This window comes from Pseudonaja textilis, chromosome 2 (genome assembly GCF_049901715.1).
Source record: "Pseudonaja textilis isolate UNSWEBS1 chromosome 2, rPseTex1.2, whole genome shotgun sequence".
Taxonomy (NCBI): Eukaryota; Metazoa; Chordata; class Lepidosauria; order Squamata; family Elapidae; genus Pseudonaja; species Pseudonaja textilis.
This window is the reverse complement of record NC_141991.1, coordinates 48,247,797-48,266,400: the sequence shown is the minus strand read 5'-3', so window position 1 is coordinate 48,266,400 and position 18,604 is coordinate 48,247,797. Positions and strand designations below refer to the sequence as shown.

At 38.8% G+C, this 18,604-nt stretch overlaps 1 protein-coding gene across 1 annotated transcript; it reads left to right on the top strand.

The window, feature by feature from the left end:
- Positions 1 to 3,605: 3,605 nt before the first annotated feature.
- RPN1 (ribophorin I) lies at positions 3,606 to 18,317 on the top strand. The gene is made up of 10 exons (XM_026723385.2): positions 3,606 to 3,991; positions 6,449 to 6,513; positions 6,987 to 7,293; positions 9,011 to 9,220; positions 10,647 to 10,839; positions 11,710 to 11,809; positions 13,623 to 13,761; positions 13,982 to 14,101; positions 14,832 to 15,077; positions 17,488 to 18,317. Exons 1-10 carry the CDS (start codon positions 3,755 to 3,757, stop codon positions 17,668 to 17,670), a joined length of 1,800 nt encoding a protein of 599 aa, XP_026579170.1. The 5' UTR covers positions 3,606 to 3,754; the 3' UTR covers positions 17,671 to 18,317.
- Positions 18,318 to 18,604: the final 287 nt, after the last annotated feature.

Sequence of the window (18,604 nt, the reverse complement as noted above, 5' to 3'; positions counted from 1 at the left end):
CACGTGTCTATTGACACCTATTCAGGGTTCATCATAGCCACCCCTCAAAGGGAGAAACGTCAAAGCACGTTATCAATCATTGTATTTGGACCTTCGTAGTACTGGGACTGCCAAAAAATCTAAAAACAGATAATGCACCAGCCTATATCAGCTCTCAATTCTCTGAGTTCTGCTATCACTGGTCCATTATCCACAAGTTTGGGATTGCCTACAATAGCCAGGGCAAGCTATTGTTGAAAGGGCTCATCAAACCTTAAAATTGGCATTGCAACGATACATGGGGTCAAATGGCCTTAAGGGCCCCCTAGCCTCCCAGCATTACAAAATATTTTGAATGTTTGTCTGTATACGCTCAACTTCCTTAATCTCACTGGCACCCCTCCCCTGTCTGCTGCATCTCGACACTTTACTAAACCACCTGTTCCCACTTCGAGACCACTAGTCTATTATAGACAGTTACCTGATCCTGCGTGGAAAGGACCTGCTGAATTGATCACCTGGGGTCGAGGCTACGCAGCGGTCCAGCTTCCTGACAGAACTCTTTGGGTTCCTGCAAGGTGTGTCCGCCCATATCACCGCCCACAACCAGCGGAGCCATCATCCGAAAAAGATGACAGCACTCCTCTTCTTCCTGCTTGGCTGTTCGTTTCGCTGGACTGATGGGACATCCACCAGCCTTAACGCCCACAAACCACACAACATCACATGGGTCATCAAGGACGCTTATGGACAAATACTCAACTCTACAACTAATTACACCATGATTTCTTCCTATTTCCCCAAATTACATTTTGACTTTGCTGAAATGATTATGTATTATCGACAAAAAAATCATTTTGTATTCAGGTACAATTGTTTCCCAAAATTGATGTATATAACTCAGAAGATTTTGTTTCTTTACTAGAACCTAGACAATGTAACCTTAGGGCAAAAAGAGAAGTAGTAACTGCTTTGATGCTAACTGTACTGCTGGGATTGGGGCTTCTGGGACAGCCACAGGTATAGCTGGCCTTGTTATTTCTGATCAGCATCTTCGCCAGTTAAGTGCCACCATAGATGAAGATCTTAGAAGGGTTAGAAAAATCCATTCTTGCCTTGCAAACTTCCCTTACCTCTTTATCTGAGGTGGTCTTACAAAACCGCAGAGGCCTAGACCTCTTGTTTTTGAAACAAGGGGACTATGTGCTGCTCTTAAAGAAGAGTGTTGTTTCTATGCTGATAGCTCAGGAGTTGTCCTAGATTCCATGAAAGAACTAGACACCAGCTTCACAACATACTTGGTATCAAGGACTATTTAACCTTTCCCCATGGTTAACAACATTGTTATCTGCTATAGCTGGTTCACTTATCCTTCTCTTGTTGGCATGTACCATTGGACCATGTGTGATAGGTAAATTCTTAGAAATCCTTAAAAGAAAATTTGGCCAAATTGATTCGGATTTATACTCAAAACAAAAACAAATTAATGCGCTAATAGAGAAAAAGGCCCTCTTGCAATTCTCCTCAGATTCCGATGACTCTGATAACGAGTTCACCAAAGATGCTGCCAAGGGGAACCACGAATTCTCATGAACCTATGACAGGATGAGTCGGAGGACCTAGACTGGACATAACAGTGAGGATAGTGAGTAAATAGCCCTAAAAACAAAATAAAAACAGGGAGATGTTGCAATATCACCCAATGATCCAATGATACCATACCTGCCAGGTAACACGTGTAAAGCTATGATTGGTCAACATAGTGAGGCAGGTAACAAAACAACCAACAACACGTGTAAAGCTATGATTGGTCAACATAGGTATTACCTTATATGGTCAGTATGCCTTATATGGTCAGTTTCCTTATATGGTCAAATATGCAAATACATAGCCTTATATGGTCAAATGTACCCAAAGGAATGTTTCCTCACACACCCTAAACCCCACCTAAACTTGCACAATAAAGAGAGGGGAAAAGTTTGCTCTGGGCTTCCTCCCCCAAGAACATGCCTTTGTGTCCTTGTCTTCATTGCCTCTGCAGGAGCCCGTCTGGGCAGTCAGTCCAGGCGTGGGCTACCAGCTGACTCCTCATCCCTGCAGTGGGACCAGCAACTCATCAACTGGTGGCTACCAGCTGACTCCTCATCCCGGCACTGGGACCAGCAACTCATCAACTGGTGGCTACCAGCTGACTCCTCATCCCGGCACTGGGACCAGCAACTCATCACTCAACATCTTTTTTTTTATATTGTGGTGATCAGAACTAGATACAGTATTGCAAGTGTGGTCTTACTAGGTTTTTGTAAAATGGTACCAGAACTTTGCATGATCTTGATTCTATTCCTCTGTTAATGCAGCCTAGGATTGCATTGGGTTTTTTTGGCCTCTGCTGCATACTGTTGGCTCATATTTATGTGATTATCACTTACAACTACAAATTGAACCCAAAATTTCCATTTCTAAGGAAGACAGTTGCTAAGTGAATCTTGCCCCATTTTACAATCTTTGTCAGAGTTGTTAAGTGAATCACTGCAGTTATTAAGTTAGTAACACAGTTGTTAAATGAGTCTGCTGCATTTGCTGCAAGCCGTTTAGGTTCTCAGGCAACAGCATGGCTGTGTCTGTGTAATTTTCCTTCCATTCAATGTTCTATGATTCACAGACACTGCCTGGATAAATCCCTGCAGTTTTCTTGGCAAGGTTTTTCAGAAGTGGTTTTCCATTGTTTCCTTTCTAGGGCTGAGAGAAAGTGACTAACCCAAGATTATCCAGCTCCCTTTGTGCCTAAGGGAGGACTAGAATTCACACTCATCTGATTTCTAGTTTGAGGACTTAAAACTGGGTCATGTCCATTAATTTCTCCAACCAACACTTCCATATGCACAATAATTTCATTGTTAAATAATCAAAGGGACAGCACAGCACATATCTTAGTCATACTTTCAGCAGATCACCAATTTGCTATAAATACCATTCTCACATGTGGTTTATTTCCATATATAATTGCACTGAACAGCAAATTGAAGCCTTCTAGTGTATAAAATATATCAAGCCTATTCCCTTACTGTCTCTAAATCAATAAACATAGAATAAACTGAATTTTCAAGGACTTGTTCAAGCATCTGCTGCTCAACGTAGCTTTAGTTAACTGAGACTTTCACTAAATGCATTTGAGCAATATTGTATGGCTAAATCATAAGGTGCCACAAGAAACGTTCCTTCTGACTGGAAAATTTGGGCCCATTTTGCAGAATATGCCACAAAGGTAATCAAAGCGCAGTTGTACCACAAGCATGTTTATACTACAATACTATATGCAAACTGCGATCTTCATTGTAGAAAAGAGCTTATAAATTAACACACTGTTTTTTACATTCCCTCCTTACCCCCTGCCCCCCCCCCCAAAAAAAAACCCTTGGCGACAGTTGCATATATTCACACATGGGATGAGTTTTCGAGATCTCAAAAATCATTAGCTGAAAGCGCAGACTCGCATCAAGTGCAAACGGCTCTGACAGGTCGATCTTTCATTTGCCATCAGTCCACCCGCCACGCCCCCGTACCTCAACCACGTGACGTAAATGCGATGCGCGGGTCAGGACGTCGCGTTTTGTAGGCCGTGCCGTATTCGAGAGCGGCGCGTTGCTGGATGTCGCCATCTTGTCTGTGGCTCGGCGTGGGGGGCGCCATCTTGTGCCCTTTGGATGAATGAACAAGCGACGCGAAAGAGTCCATCCGGTTTGCTCCGCGGCTTCGTTCTTCAGCGTGGCCGACCATGGGGATCGACCTCGTCCACCTCTTGCTCCTTCTGTGCCTGGGCAGAGCGGCCCTGGCAGCTCCCGAGCTGATCAATGAAGACGTAAAGCGGACCGTGGACCTCAGCACACACCTGGCCAAAGTGACGGCCGAGATAAGCCTGGCCAACTCCGCCGGGAGCTCGGCGTCTGCCACGTCTTTCCTCCTGGCTTTGGACCCCAGCTTGGAGAGCCACCTGGCCTACCTGGGGGCGCAGGTGAGCCAACCTCTGGGCCGTCAAGCTCTCGGCCTGCTTCTTCTGGCGCTCCTTGAACCCGGATGCCGCCCTTCCTCCTAGCCAAAGTCTGTTACTTTTTTACTTTTTTTGGTGATCGGGCTTTTCGTTTCCACGTTGTCCGTTTTTAGACGAATCTGTGCCTTTGAGTTTCTCTTCCTTGTTTTCTTCTGTTCCTCCGCTCTCTTCCCCAGCATTACTTGGCTGTTACGCTTCCTCTCCACCCTTCCTACTTCCAATTTTTGGTGGAAAGGAGCGGTCTCGCCGGTTAAGTCCTTAAATCGGCGGTTGTTATGGCGATTTGGCTGAATCGGTGGAATACAGGGAGATAAGGAGCGGCGATCGTGTTATAAGCCAGACGCTCATGTCAGCCAGAATGGTTGGATAACACCTTTTATCATCTTTTGCCCAGTTTATGTTGGTTTTGTGGGCCTTTGTGAAAGTTTTAACGCATTGTATTTGAAAAGCACCCAGTTGGAGAGAGCAGGGCACACACTATGGCAGAAATATAGACAAAACCCACCCATGTTGTGGGTATAGAGAAACTCCAAAATCTTCCAGGCTTTTTGGTGTGATGAATTGTAAATTGAGAATACTGAACAGTGGACATATAATTTCACTGAAATACGATTACATTTCATCCAAGATTGCTCTTGAGATGCCCTTTTGGACTTTTGCCAGCATGCCAGTTCAAATAATAATACCATTCTGTGGCCAGATTCACCCCTTTTCTTTGCTTCCTGTTACTCCTGTGTGTTGATTCTCTTCCAGAGTGCTGCTGTAGTAAAAAAGCCTGGTGAGTACTGACACGTAAGCATAGACTATTTCCAAGAGCCATGAGCAGCTAGTTTAAATCAGAGGGAGGTGTGGCTTTCAAAGCCTGTCCATGTCTCTTCAGCTTAATATTGAAGCTGCTGGCAATAGTTTGTAGCATTAATTTTTCTCTACGCATCCTGGCTAACTCTGGTGAAGGAAAAGTTGGATTGGATTCTCTTGAGATCCTTGATAGAAGTTGTTAAACACTTTGTTGCTGTATCATATGTTAATTAAAAGTTTTAACAGAAGCTTCATCTTGAAAAAACTACTAATAATATTTTGCATTGGTTCCACTGTTAGGAAGCAAGTGCTCTTAAATGATTTTATTGAGCAAGTTAGTGTGATTTTAAAAATTAAATTTGGAGTCCAGATTAAGCTAATTCAGTTAGAGGAAAATAGTATAATTGTTTGAATAATGGCATTTATCAATGCCAGTGTGGGATTGAGCTGAGATCTGGGCTGTGGCAACTAGTCTTCATTTTCAGTCCATTAAAAAAGATAGGTTTGTGATTTACAATTCTATTTCTTGAGTTCAATATGAATGTATAATTATAGGAGTTGTGTAGAATAGGTATTCTGCTAATTTGTATCTGCTGGATCATTTCTAAAATTGGCCTGCGTTATTAAATACAATTGAACAAACTCCGAAAAGTAGCCCTTCATTCTTTGCATAATCCTTGGATAAACAGTATTTTGTAACTGACATTTCTGATAACATAGCTCTACTTTTGGGTAGAATAATATTTTTTTTAGGAGGAGAATCACTTTTGTAACTCTCCCTCTGTGTGGCATGTGATGAGGGAATTTGAATGTTGCAATTCAACACACCAGGAAGAGGGTACTAAATTATTCCTTGTTTGGTCATGGAGAGTTTTTCTTTTTCTCTTTGCCTTGAGGGTAAAAATGAAGTTGGCAAAATCCATTTTTTAAGTAAATTTTAAGAGGCTTTTATTATTTATTTTAAAGGTAAAAATGTATTTTTGGACCTATCTCAGCTATTCTTTCCCAAAAATTCCAGTAGGATAGTTTTAAATGAAAACCTGTGCCATAGGTCTCTTCTGTTACTGTTTTAAAATTGGGTCTTTTTCTTTATTGACAGGGAATGCATAGATGCAATAAACCAATATTACTTAGTAAAAATCTCAGTGAACTTGAAGAATTAAAGAGAGTGTATTTTTGTAACCACTAGCAATGTTGCTAACTTCTGCAAAATTCTAATTGGAAAGGAAACATTTTCTTTTTCCGTAGATAGTTTGCTAGAGAAAGAGGATTTTTTAAAAATTCCTAGTTGGATTTTTGAGGGAAATAGTTATGTAATTCTTATTGTTTTCTACAATTATTTTATTTATTAACCATAATGTTTGTGTATTCTAAAATAGGAATACAACACATTTGATACATATTTATCAGTTTCTGATATGTGATGTTTTAGGTTTTAAGAGTTATGAGTAGTTTTTTAGTAACAATCTTTAATTATTAGCATGTGCCTCAAATTAAAATGTGTTTTTGATATCTCTACTGACTTGATCTTTCTTGGCAAATAGCTTACATGAATTCTATTGCCTTGTTTAGGAACTGTCAATGGTGACACCAATCAACATTTTATATAATTTTTTTGAACAGGTAAAAGCTGAAGAAGAAGAGGAAAATATCCTGGAGGTAAAGGAGACAAAAGTAAAAGGTAAAAGGTAAGTTTTGTCATGAGGAAATAAGGGCTGATATTTCTATTTCATCTTTTTAAGAGTACTTTTAAAAATGTAATCTTCAGTGGGACCTCAAAAAAGTCAGATGTTTAATTAGATTGTATAAATAGGCTGATACCTCAGATTCAGTTTTATAATTGGTTCTCTTTTGACTGCTTGCACTATTTTTAGAAAAAGATAATGTGCCCCAAAAAAAGTTTCCTAAAGTTGTAAGACATAGTGATTCACAGAAATGCAGTCTGGTTAATATGTTCTTTATTTCACATTATTGTATTAGCATTGAATACATTGCATTGGTTTTTAAATATATGTGTTGCTTTAAAACTATAAGAACTAACCAGCAGAAATTGCCCAGTCCCATGACTGATCAAGATTCCTGATAGTAGTGAGCTTATTTAGAAGCAAGGAACATAGAAATAGTCTGACTGATTTTCTACTTTTTCCCCCCCTCTTTTTAGTGGCAAATTCTTCACTGTGAAATTGCTGGCTCCTTTGCCTCCAGGTGGAAAAATTCGTTTATCTATTGAAACCGTTTTCACACATGTCCTGCAACCCTACCCCACACACATCTCTCAGGCAGAGAAGCAGTTTGTGGTTTTTGAAGGTAATCATTATTTCTACTCTCCATATGTAACCAAGACCCAGACAACTCGTGTGAAACTGGCCTCAAGAAACATTGAAAACTACACCAAGTTAGGCAATCCCAGCCGCTCAGAGGATATGATTGAATATGGACCCTTCAAGGATGTACCCCCATACAGTGAGGTAAACTTTTACTTGTGACAAAGTGACAAAGAATGAATTGAATAAAAATAAAATTAAAAAAAAAACAGTCTTGTATTTAACGACTTAGCTGGTTGCTATAGCATTAAAGAATTCTGCCTGGGTAAAAAAAGGAAATCTTTGCAAGTGACTTGCTAGATGGTGCAGGATAGGATGCTCTTTTAGTGGTGCATGTGTAAAAATTGGAACCTTTTCTGATCTGTCATAAAACAGATACAAATAGTCCTCTGCTTACATCCATTTGTTTAGCAACAATTCAAAGTTATGATGGTGCTGAAAACAAATGGACATACAGTCATCCCTGAAGTTCCAGCCATTGCAGTGGACATGTGATTGTGCTCACTTGCCTGGCTTGTGATTACAATGTCACAGGCAACTGCAATCATATCACCATTTGCAACCTTTCCTGCCAGTTCCCTACAAGCCAGTGGGGAAGACAGCAGGGAAGGTTGCAAGTCATTCCGGTAAGATGCTCCTGCTCACTGCACATCTGCTACCTTCATTGAGTTTCCCAAGTCCTCCCAGCCTCCCGTTGTATGTTTGTGCTCCTTACCTGGGATTTCCACCACTTCTTGCTTAATAGCCTATATGTCTTGGGGTTACAGCAGCAACTGGGACTATTGGAATTGCTGTCACTAAGCTATTTGGTCATAATGACAGTGTGCTTTAGGGTTCCTGAGCTACAGATGTTCTGTTCTTTTGGTTATATTGTGCTGTACAACCACATTGTTTAGCAATGCCAGTCTTGGTCCCATTATAAATCAAGGACTATCTTTAGACAGCATTTATACACTGGTTACGGAGAAATGGGACTACCCCTGCCCAAGGCTTGCATGGGAATAAACCCAAGTATGTAAGCAAAATGGCATATACCAGCGGTGTCAAACTCACATCATCATGGTAACATATTGGGACTTTTTCCCCCTTCACTAAACCAGGCGTGGCCAGTGCGTGACACATCCAGCCCATGGGCTGGGAATTTGACAGCTCTGGCATATACAAATCCTGATAACCCATTTTTTCAGCCATGTAAATAGATTCCCAAATCAGTAGCCAGGTTTCTTTAAAAAGACAGTTCCTTTGAATATGAGAAGCAGTACATTCTCCCACAGGTAATTCTCAGTGTGGGTATTAGAAATGTATTCCCCATAGTATGTAATACCATACCACTTGAACAAGAATGAATTATATTAGGGTTAGGAAATCTGTTTTGGGGAGAATTATGTTCATGATATATTCCTCTTTCTCCCTCCCTCCCCCCCCCAAAAAGAAAAGACTAATGGATCAATAATCAAATCCAGATCTATTACTTGCTAAAATCAGGCTGAATAGAATGCACTTTTATCCCTGAACTCACTGGCTCTTAACAGATCAAGCAGACAGGTTTTAAGTTCAGGCTCGGCTGTAGAGAATTGGGGGAAATGATGCATTCATGAACATCTAAGAATGGTTTTTAATATTTAGAATACAAAAGGCTGTGATTTATGTAAGAAATTAAAATCCAGTTTATGCTGCCTTTGAGATTTTGTGGCACAGATAATTAGCTGGCATTTCATGAAATCACTAACTTTAATATACCTTAAATCCAAGATGTAGTTTAAAAAATACCAGTGTGACTTTACTAGCTGGTCATGTAAGTGAAATGGCTACTACTTGAAATAAATATACATTTTCTCTATTATATTTTTCTTTTTCTCAGGATAACCTTAAGATACATTATGAAAACAACAGTCCATTCCTGACGATTACCAGCATGATACGTGTCATTGAAGTGTCTCACTGGGGTAATATTGCAGTTGAAGAAACAGTTGACTTAAGGCATACAGGAGCTGTACTCAAAGGACCCTTCTCCAGATACGACTATCAAAGACAGCCAGATAGTGGAATATCTTCCGTGAAATCTTTTAAGGTTTTTCATAATTTCTTTGATTTCTTGTTGTATTGCTTTCTTTTAAGCAATATCGTCATATTGTGAAAATGAGTCGCAATAAAGTAGCCATAAGCCAACTATTGAAGGAGGAAAGAGGAGGACATTTGGAACAAGTAGTACTTCTCTGCTTTGAGAACATAAAGTATTGCCAAGAATGTTTTCTTGTTTTCAGCTCCTTTTAAAGTCCTGGTTCTATCTCTTCCATGATGCAATATCCTAAAATAGAAAGTTTTAATAAGTATCATATTACTTATTAACTAGTAGTTAATAAGTAATATGATACTTAACTATTAGTATTACTATTATTTTTTTCGGCTGCTCACTTGTGGCATCCATCTGAATCTCTCATTCTCTGGTTCATTTGTTTGAAATATTTTTGTAAGCTCATTGATTTGTTTATTTATAAGTAAATCTTGTTTAAAAATGCTTAGAACATAATGTTTAATAATGTTTAGGGGGATTGTTTTTTAAAAATAAGACTATATCAGGGAAGTGAAACAGCTTTGTTAGTACACTACAAAGGTGCTGAGACGAATAGGAGCAGATTCCAGAGCAAATGAACATTTTTGGAAGAGACATATTTACTTTAATGAGTCATAAAGATGTCCTTCATAAACGTTCTTGTGAATTCTGAAGGATCCCTATCAAAAGATTTGCAAAACTCTTATATTATTTTTATTGTATGTGGCTGATAATATCAGATGTGACTATATCCGGATGGAAATAGCTTGGCTATATTTTATCTGTATTGTGTAAGTGTCCCTTGTAGATAATTGTTAATATGTGATACATGGAATTTCGTTTTAAAAAATGGAAACTGCAAGTTTTAAAAAGTAAGCTATAATATTTCACTGAATTGACATTTTGATCATGCTGTATTGTGCTTTACTGATGACACTAGTTCACATTTGGCTTATATGTCCAGTTTATGATTTATCATATAAACAAAGAATGAGAAAACTTTCCGTCTTTCTCATCTTCCTGGAGAGCTGTATTCCCTCAATGAAAAGTGTTCAGGTGCTGTATGATTTAGTGGGTACAGCCAATTCCTCAAATGGGAAAACATATAAGGCAGTCTTTCTTGCTCTTAACCTATTATAACCTTCTCTGTGTTGATGCCCCAGTCATGGAAGAATCTCCCTGGGTAGACTCACTTGATGCTTCTTGGCATCTGATAAATATTTTTTTTTCTTCAGGCTTTTAAAGTTCTTTTGTATTCACAATATTTTACTTTTACTTAATCTGAATTGCTGGTGTTATGTGTTTTAGAAGAAAAATACATGCTGCATTTTAGTTGTTTTAGTTAATCTGGAAGTACCCAATAAATATTTGATAAATGCGATAAATTAGATTAGATTTATTTTATATCTCTGTCCTTATCGGTCTTACTAAAACTGTCTTGCAGACGATCCTTCCTGCTGCTGCTCAAGATGTGTATTACAGAGATGAAATTGGCAACATATCTACCAGTCATCTTCTTGTCTTGGATGACTCAGTGGAAATGGAGATTCGCCCTCGTTTCCCTTTGTTTGGTGGTTGGAAGACTCACTATATAATTGGCTACAATTTGCCCAGCTATGAATATCTCTTTAATCTTGGTAGGCAGTCATATCAGATTATTAGCCACTGGGAATTGTTTATATATAATGAAACAGTCCCAGTATAAAACTATTCTATTTCTGTATTTATGATAAGATAGAGGCATACTGGAGATTTTCAAGTGTATGAGTTGTTTTCTTGATTTTTGTATTGCGTATATATTTCAGAGGTTTTGAGTTTATTTTACTGATATTGGAAGCAATATCTAAAAAGTAACTGAAAACATTGCTTGCAGTCTTTTCAAAGTTTAATGTTCCATCTACTGAAGTTTTCATTTCTTCAGTTTTTTTGTTTATTTATTAAGAAAGTTTGCATGGCCACCCAACTTATTCAGGCCAGCAGAAGTAAAACGCCACATACAAAAAGCAATAAAACCTTACCCCCTGGTGACAATAATGAAAACACTTGATAGGTTCCACTCTGGGGAACCCAGTCCCACTGGCAAAGTCATGTCTTTGAGGCTTTTAAAGAAGGTATAAAGATGGGGGGGTCAGTCTTATTTACTCAGGAATGATGTTCCACAGGGAGGGAGACACCATGGAGAAGATCTTTCTTGACCTAGTACATGAGCCTCCTTAGTAGAGGGAACCAGGACATCCATTTTTCCTCTTGCACAATATACCCAGAATTACTATGTTTTAGGAAGGTTTGTGTGTGTTCGATAGCTTACGCTGAATGCAGAATTGGCATCTTTTATTGTTGTGTGAATCTCTTACAATTTGTCATTGAATCTATGTACACATAATCAGTTCTAGTGGTGCTTAGTGTCTTAATGTAAAAATGTTACATTGATATTTTATACAACTAGATCTTTCCTGCTGCCATTATAAAAAAAGGAAAAGTTTACAGTGCTTGTTAATCTTTTCAAGGTGATCAGTATGCTTTGAAGATGAGATTTATTGACCATGTTTTCGATGAGCAAGTTACAGACTCGTTAACTGTAAAGATTATTCTTCCAGAGGGTGCCAAGTAAGTACAACATGGTTGATGATCTGTCAATCCATGAACCTCTGTGCTGTTAGTTTGTCTCTCATAAAATGTAGTTCCTGGGGTATACTTGTGGAACATATTTTTAAATAAATCAGTTAATTGCAGTGCTTGCAGCGCATTCAGAAAGTATTCAGACCCCCTTCATTTTTGTCAATTTTGAATTGACAAGATTGAATTTCGTTGTTGTTGAAATCCATTTTTTTCATTAATCTATGCTCAGTACACCATAATGACAAAATGAAAACAAAATTTTAGAAATGTCTATAAGTTCATTAAAAAGGGGAAAAAATTGAAATATCACATTGGCATAAGTATTCAGGCCTTTCACTTAGTACTGTGTTAAAGCACCTTTGGCAGCAATTACAGCCTCAAGTCTTTTTGAGACTTGACAAGATTTACACACCTGGATTGGGGTGTTCTTGGGGTGATCTCATCTGGTACGCACTGCGAGACCACGGCGTGCCTGAGCTGCTCGTACAATGGGTCCAACTCCTATACAGATGTCACAAAAGCCGTAAAAGCGGCAGCTGGGATATCAGAGGAGTTTAATATTACCGTCGGCGTACACCAGGGCTCTGCTCTCTCACCACTGCTGTTCATTCTGGTGATGGACACAATTACACACGACCTGTACACGCCCGCCCCATGGACGCTGCTCTACGCCGATGATGTGTTCCTGGCCAACCTGTGCAAGGCTGAACTAGAGCACCGAGTCCAACAGTGGCACGACCGCCTCGAGCAGTTCGGGCTCCGGCTGAACCTAAAGAAGTCCGAATACCTGACCACTGACAATGAAATGACAGGCTCCATCCACGTGAACGGGCAGGAGCTACCGCGCGCCTCCACCTTCAAGTACCTGGGAACTACTCTTGGGGAAGAAGGCCTACTACAAACTGAGGTGGCAGCCAGGATCAATGCAGCGTGGGGCAAATGGAAGTCCGTCACGGGCGTCCTCTGTGACAAGAAGATGCCGATGCGCCTGAAGGCGAAAATCTATAACTCTGTGGTGCGCCCGTGGCCATATACGGCGCAGAGTGCTGGCCGACGACCAAAGAAGTCGAAAGCAGACTCAGATAATGGAGATGCGAATGCTCCGATGGTCGGTAGGCCTCACCCTACTCGATCGCGTCAGGAGCGAAGAAGTGCGTGGGCGGTTCAACGTCGTGCCCATCCCCACGGTCATGAGGCAGTCCCGGCTACGATGGTTCGGCCATGTGAGCCGCGCCAAGGAAGAATCCATCATCAAATCTGTAATGAAGGTGACTGTCGGAGGAGCGAGACCGCATGGTAGACCTAAACAACGCTGGATGGACACGATCAAGGCCGATCTAGAGATTGCGAAGGCAGACCCGACACACGTGGCAGACAGAGAGGTGTGGAAGCAGTACTCAAGGACATTAGCGGACCTCGCCCGAGCGCGAGACAAACGCTGAAGAAAAAGAAGAAGAAGAAGAAGATTGGGGTGTTCTTGCAAAGGAGCTGAAGACTTACACTAATGTGATATTTCATTTTTTCTTTTTAATAAATTTACAGACATTTCTAAAATTCTGTTTTCACTTTGTCATTAGGGGGTGCTGAATGTACATTAATGAGGGGAAAAATGAATTTCAACAACTGTAAAATCAGACTGCAGCATAAAAAATTGACAAAAGTGAAGAGGGTCTGAATACTTTCTGAATGCACTGTACATGCAAGCTATGACATACGTTAATCATCTAGCCCTAACTGTTACATATCTTTAGATTTTTTTTCCCAGAGTATCTCTGACATTTTTCCATCCTGTTGTCTGCAGAAATATTCATGTGGACAGTCCATATGATATCAGCCGGGCTCCTGATGAACTTCACTATACCTATCTTGATACATTTGGCCGTCCAGTCATTGTGGCACATAAGAGTAACCTAGTTGAACAACATATCCAAGATATTGTGGTAAAAACAAATTCTTTACTTGGTTCATGTAAAGCATTAAAAGAGTTTCTCATTCTTTGAGCCCAAATTGCTGTAAATTTAGTATTAAATGTGTCGTGGCAATAACAAAAAAACATTAGTGGATGATTAATTAAAAAAATACTGAGATAGTATGGTTGTAAATCAGGTAGAGAAATGTGTAATAAATTTTCCTTGTTCCTTACTACTTGTCTTTTTCCAGATACATTACACCTTTAATAAAATCCTGATGTTGCAAGAACCTCTGCTGGTAGTTGGAGCGTTCTACATCCTGTTCTTTACAGTGATTCTGTATGTGAGGTTGGACTTCTCCATCACTAAGGTATCACAATATAATTTTGAGAGAAGATGAAGTCATTATTTCATAGGATAACCTTTTATTTGGGTATTAGATTTTTTTTTTTGCATTAATTTTGTTGTACCTGATCTGCTTTTTTATACGCAAACTAAAAATGAGCACACAGGCTGTTCCATGGAAAGCTAATATTCAATGCTTCTTAATGTAGACAATTATTTGTCTAAACAAATGAAATTAATCAGCAATTATCTATATTGCTGTAAAGGTTAATATTACATTTTTCAAAAATCTGCCCAGATACAAAACTGGACAGTTTAATACAAGCTCTTTATCTTCAGGTTGTGGTAATTAAAAATGTTTTTCAACTCTAGCCTTGTTAACTTTGAATCAATTTTAACAATACATTCACCTATCAAGCACCTTCTCGGAGATTCAACAGTCGTCCCTCCTTCCCCTCCCTTTAACCTTCCAGAGAACATGCAAAACCTGGCTCCCCCCCCCGCCCCCACAAAGTGCTGAAATATGAAGTCATAATGGGAGGAGAATGCGATAGATAGTATCAGTGACATGGAGCTGCAGCACCAGATTTTTCTATTTTCTTCCTTTTTTAATTTTATAGCTTTTTGTTTTAATTGTACATATTGTTGGGTCAGAGTTTGGTTTTAAGATATACAACTGTTTTAAATACATAAGATGTGAAATGCAATATAGGAATCTTAAAATTTTTCCCATGTAAAGCACTGTTGTCTTGCAGGATCCAGCAGCAGAAGCTAGGATGAAAGTTGCTTGCATTACAGAGCAAGTTCTAACTGGAGTGAATAAGAGACTATGTCTTTACCGCCTTTTTGATGAAGCTGTGAATAAGTACAAGCAGTCACGTGATATTTCTACTCTGAATAGTGGCAAAAAGTCTCTGGAAGTTGAACATAAAGCCTTAACAAATGAAATAGCCTCATTGCAATCCAAGTTGAAGATGGAAGGTTCTGACCTATGTGACAAAGTAAGAGTCTGTTAATACTGAAATCCAATCATGCATCTTTTAGGTTTTTGAAGTCTAGAGAAAAAGCTGAAATATCTAATTTTGACATATGTGTTGCCTTGAGTCAAGCCTGATTTTATGACCATTTTTTTAGCAGTTGTTAAATGCAGTGGTTCTTAACCTTTTTGAAAGAATCGCCCCCTTGAGCCATTGAGGAAGTTATCATCGTCCCCCTCCCCCAACATAACCTCTCAATCACAACACAGGGAAATATTTCTTCAATTTATGCAAACACGTTTTTTGTTTTCTTTAAAATTGTCATCAGGACATATCGATGCAAATAATTTATTTTCAGTCTTTTTCCCATATCTCAACTGTGTGAAAAATTCTGATGCAACCCATTACTTTACTCCCAAACTTCGTGATACATGTATTTCATTATTATCTTATTTATTCAAGACGCTTAAATGCAATGATCACTGAAAACAAAATTCAATTGTAAGAAAATGAAATGCCCGAAAAAAAACAGTAGCATTTAATGATTTAATTACAAGTGAATTTTAAGACACAAAAAGAAATATAAAAAGGGCATAAGAACAAACTGCAATGTAGGAACTAAGAATTTCAAGATGAAAACTGAAACTAAATTAAGATTTGAGGAACATATATATTCATGCACACTGTAAAAAGGATTAAAAAGACACAAAGAAAAATTTTATAGAAGGAATGCAACAAAAATCAGAGCGACAAATTTAATGGGTAGAGTGATAGAGGCTGCTGCGCAACGCGCATGAAGATGAGCAATGCGTATTCAAATATGTACGGTGTTCTGTACTGAAGCTAGCTAGAGGAACATTTTAAAACAGTTCAATCCACTAATAGCAAGATGTTTTTATACAACAGCAGTTCACTGTACAAAAAAAGTCTCAAAGTGTCCCCAAAACTTCTCGCTCCATCACCCCCCTTCCGTTCCTTCGCATCCGTGTTGCCCCTTTTCATTCCATCGCTCCCCTAAAAAATGAAATCGCCCCCTGGGAGGTGATATCGCCCTGGTTAAGTTAAGTAAATTAATGTCATTAAGAACAGCTGTCTTCTCTCATTGACATTGTGTTAGGATTCCGATGGATGCCCTAATTAATTCATGAGCTTCGAGCCAAGTTTCAAAAGAAATTTGTTAGAAGCTGGCTGGGAGGGTAGCAGGTGGCTCTCACATGACCCTGGGATACTGCAACCGTTGTGTATACATACCAATTGCCAAGTATCCAAATTTTGGTCACATGACTACTGGGACAGTGTGACTTTTGTAAGCATGAGAAACAGTTGAGTCACTTCTTTCAGCACCATCATAACTTCTAACAATCACTAAATGAATGGTTGTAAATCTAAGACCATCTGTATTTTAACTAATATCTTTAACTGACTAAGACACTTTGACTTGACTATATCACTTAATTCCAGCAAGTCTTCCTTCAGTTAATAGCAATAGCACTTAGAACAGAGCTGTCAAACTTGTGGCCTGTGGGCTGAATGCATCACGTGCTGGCCATGCCCAGTTTAGCGAAGGGGAAAAAAGTTCTAATATATTACGTGACAACGCGAGTTTGACACCCTCGACTTAGACTACTACATAGTGCTTTGCAGCCCTCTCTAAGCAATTTACAGAGTCAGTATATTGCCCTCAACAATCTGGGTCCTCATTTTACCCACCTTGGAAAGGTGGAAGGCTGAGTCAACCTTGAGGCGGTGAACAGAATTAGCCTGTAGTACTGCATTCTAACCACTGCGCCACCACGGCTCTTAAAGGAAATGTATGACTAGCAGTGTTATAATGCCACCTGAGCAATATCCAAGTCACCTCTTGCTGTATCATACTTTTTGGTTATAATTTCTTCAGCAGCATCAGTGCTAGAAATGAAAGATTTTCTATAAGCTACACATACAGTTATAGGGAATTAAAATAGTTAAGTCATGAAGTGAAATGCAACAGCTTCAAAAAGTGGTAATGACCCTAGTGTCTATTTGAATAAACATATAATTTCCCCATCAACTATGCATGTAAATAAATACTTGTTAAGATTTCATACTTTTAATGAAAAGATCTGTAATGATAGTTTGTGCCATAATCCACTTTTTGGTCAAAGTGTGAGTAAGTAAAGTCAGTCCTACAAGCACTTTTCAACAGAAAAGGACAAAGTGTTGGCTCACTGCAGTTGACAATGGGAAGGTGAAGTTTGGGAGAATTTAGGCCAGTGTGTTTTCTGTCATTTGAATTTGCTACTGACCAAAAAAGGAAACCTTAAATAGCATTACACATAATAATTGGGAAAACATGTTTTTATAAAAAATATGTTTCTATTTTTTTAAAGTAGTATTGCTTTTAAAGTTGTGACTGTTGCTGCATTCCTAATATTCTGTCCCAAACTCTTTCAAGGTCAGCGAAATACAGAAGCTGGATAGTCAAGTCAAGGAGCTGGTTGTAAAATCATCTTTGGAGGCCGAGCGTCTGGTTGTTGGCAAACTTAAGAAGGATACGTACATAGAGAATGATAAAATCCATTCCAGCCGGCGTCAAGAGTTGATCAGCAAAATTGACAACATTCTCGATGCACTATAAGTTAGGATTTAAAAATTGGGGTAATGTGAGGGAAGAATGCAAGGCAATTGTATGGGTATACTGAGCCATACTAATTTAGAAAGTAAGAGAGCAGCAAATAAGTATGGCTGGTGTTTAACATGGGGTTGGGGAGGCTTTTTTTTTTCCTTGTAAACCTGAATTTGGAATTTGAGGTTTGTTATTTTGGGGCATGTTTGCATTGCTATGTGGAGGAGGTTGGATACTACGTTGGCTCAACACAACTTTTGTCCTCGCATAAAGTTCCAAGTGTTAATTATTATGACTTCCGAGTCTGTTGTAAAGTCCCCTAATCGCCAGTAGAGAAACATGCACACAGGTCCTCTTCGGACACTGGATATCTCAGAAGACAATAAATACAATTATTTTTTCCAAAGGTTTGATGTCAAATCTTTTTCTCTTCCGTTTGTAATTTGGGAATGTAACTATGGATAAATAATTGAAAAGGGTTTTTGTAATACTTGTTGCACAGATTGCGATTTTTTTACATCTGAATTTTCTGAGCCTCTCGAATTTATAGCATCAGGACAATAAGATAAGATCAATTTGCTTATAAGCCTGTGCTTTTTTCTCGGACAGTTGGTTTCTTTGAGAAAACAAAACTTAAATAAAGACATACGGATGTTTTACTTCTGGTTTTAAATTTTGTTTTACTTCTGGTTTTAAATTTCTTATTTGGATATCTGAAAATTTTTAGATTTTGGCACTGAACTCTTAATGTTATTTTCTTCTACTTCTGTTTTCTTCCCTTATGTAAGAATTCCCAATTCTTGTGTTCCCAATTCTTCGTGGATATTGTATTAAATAATATGTGCCAAGGATATGTAAATAAGTTTCAATCGAAGTGCAGATATTCTTGGCTTGTTCAAAATTATCTGAATTTTATTGTAAAGCGGGATTTATATGAAATACATAT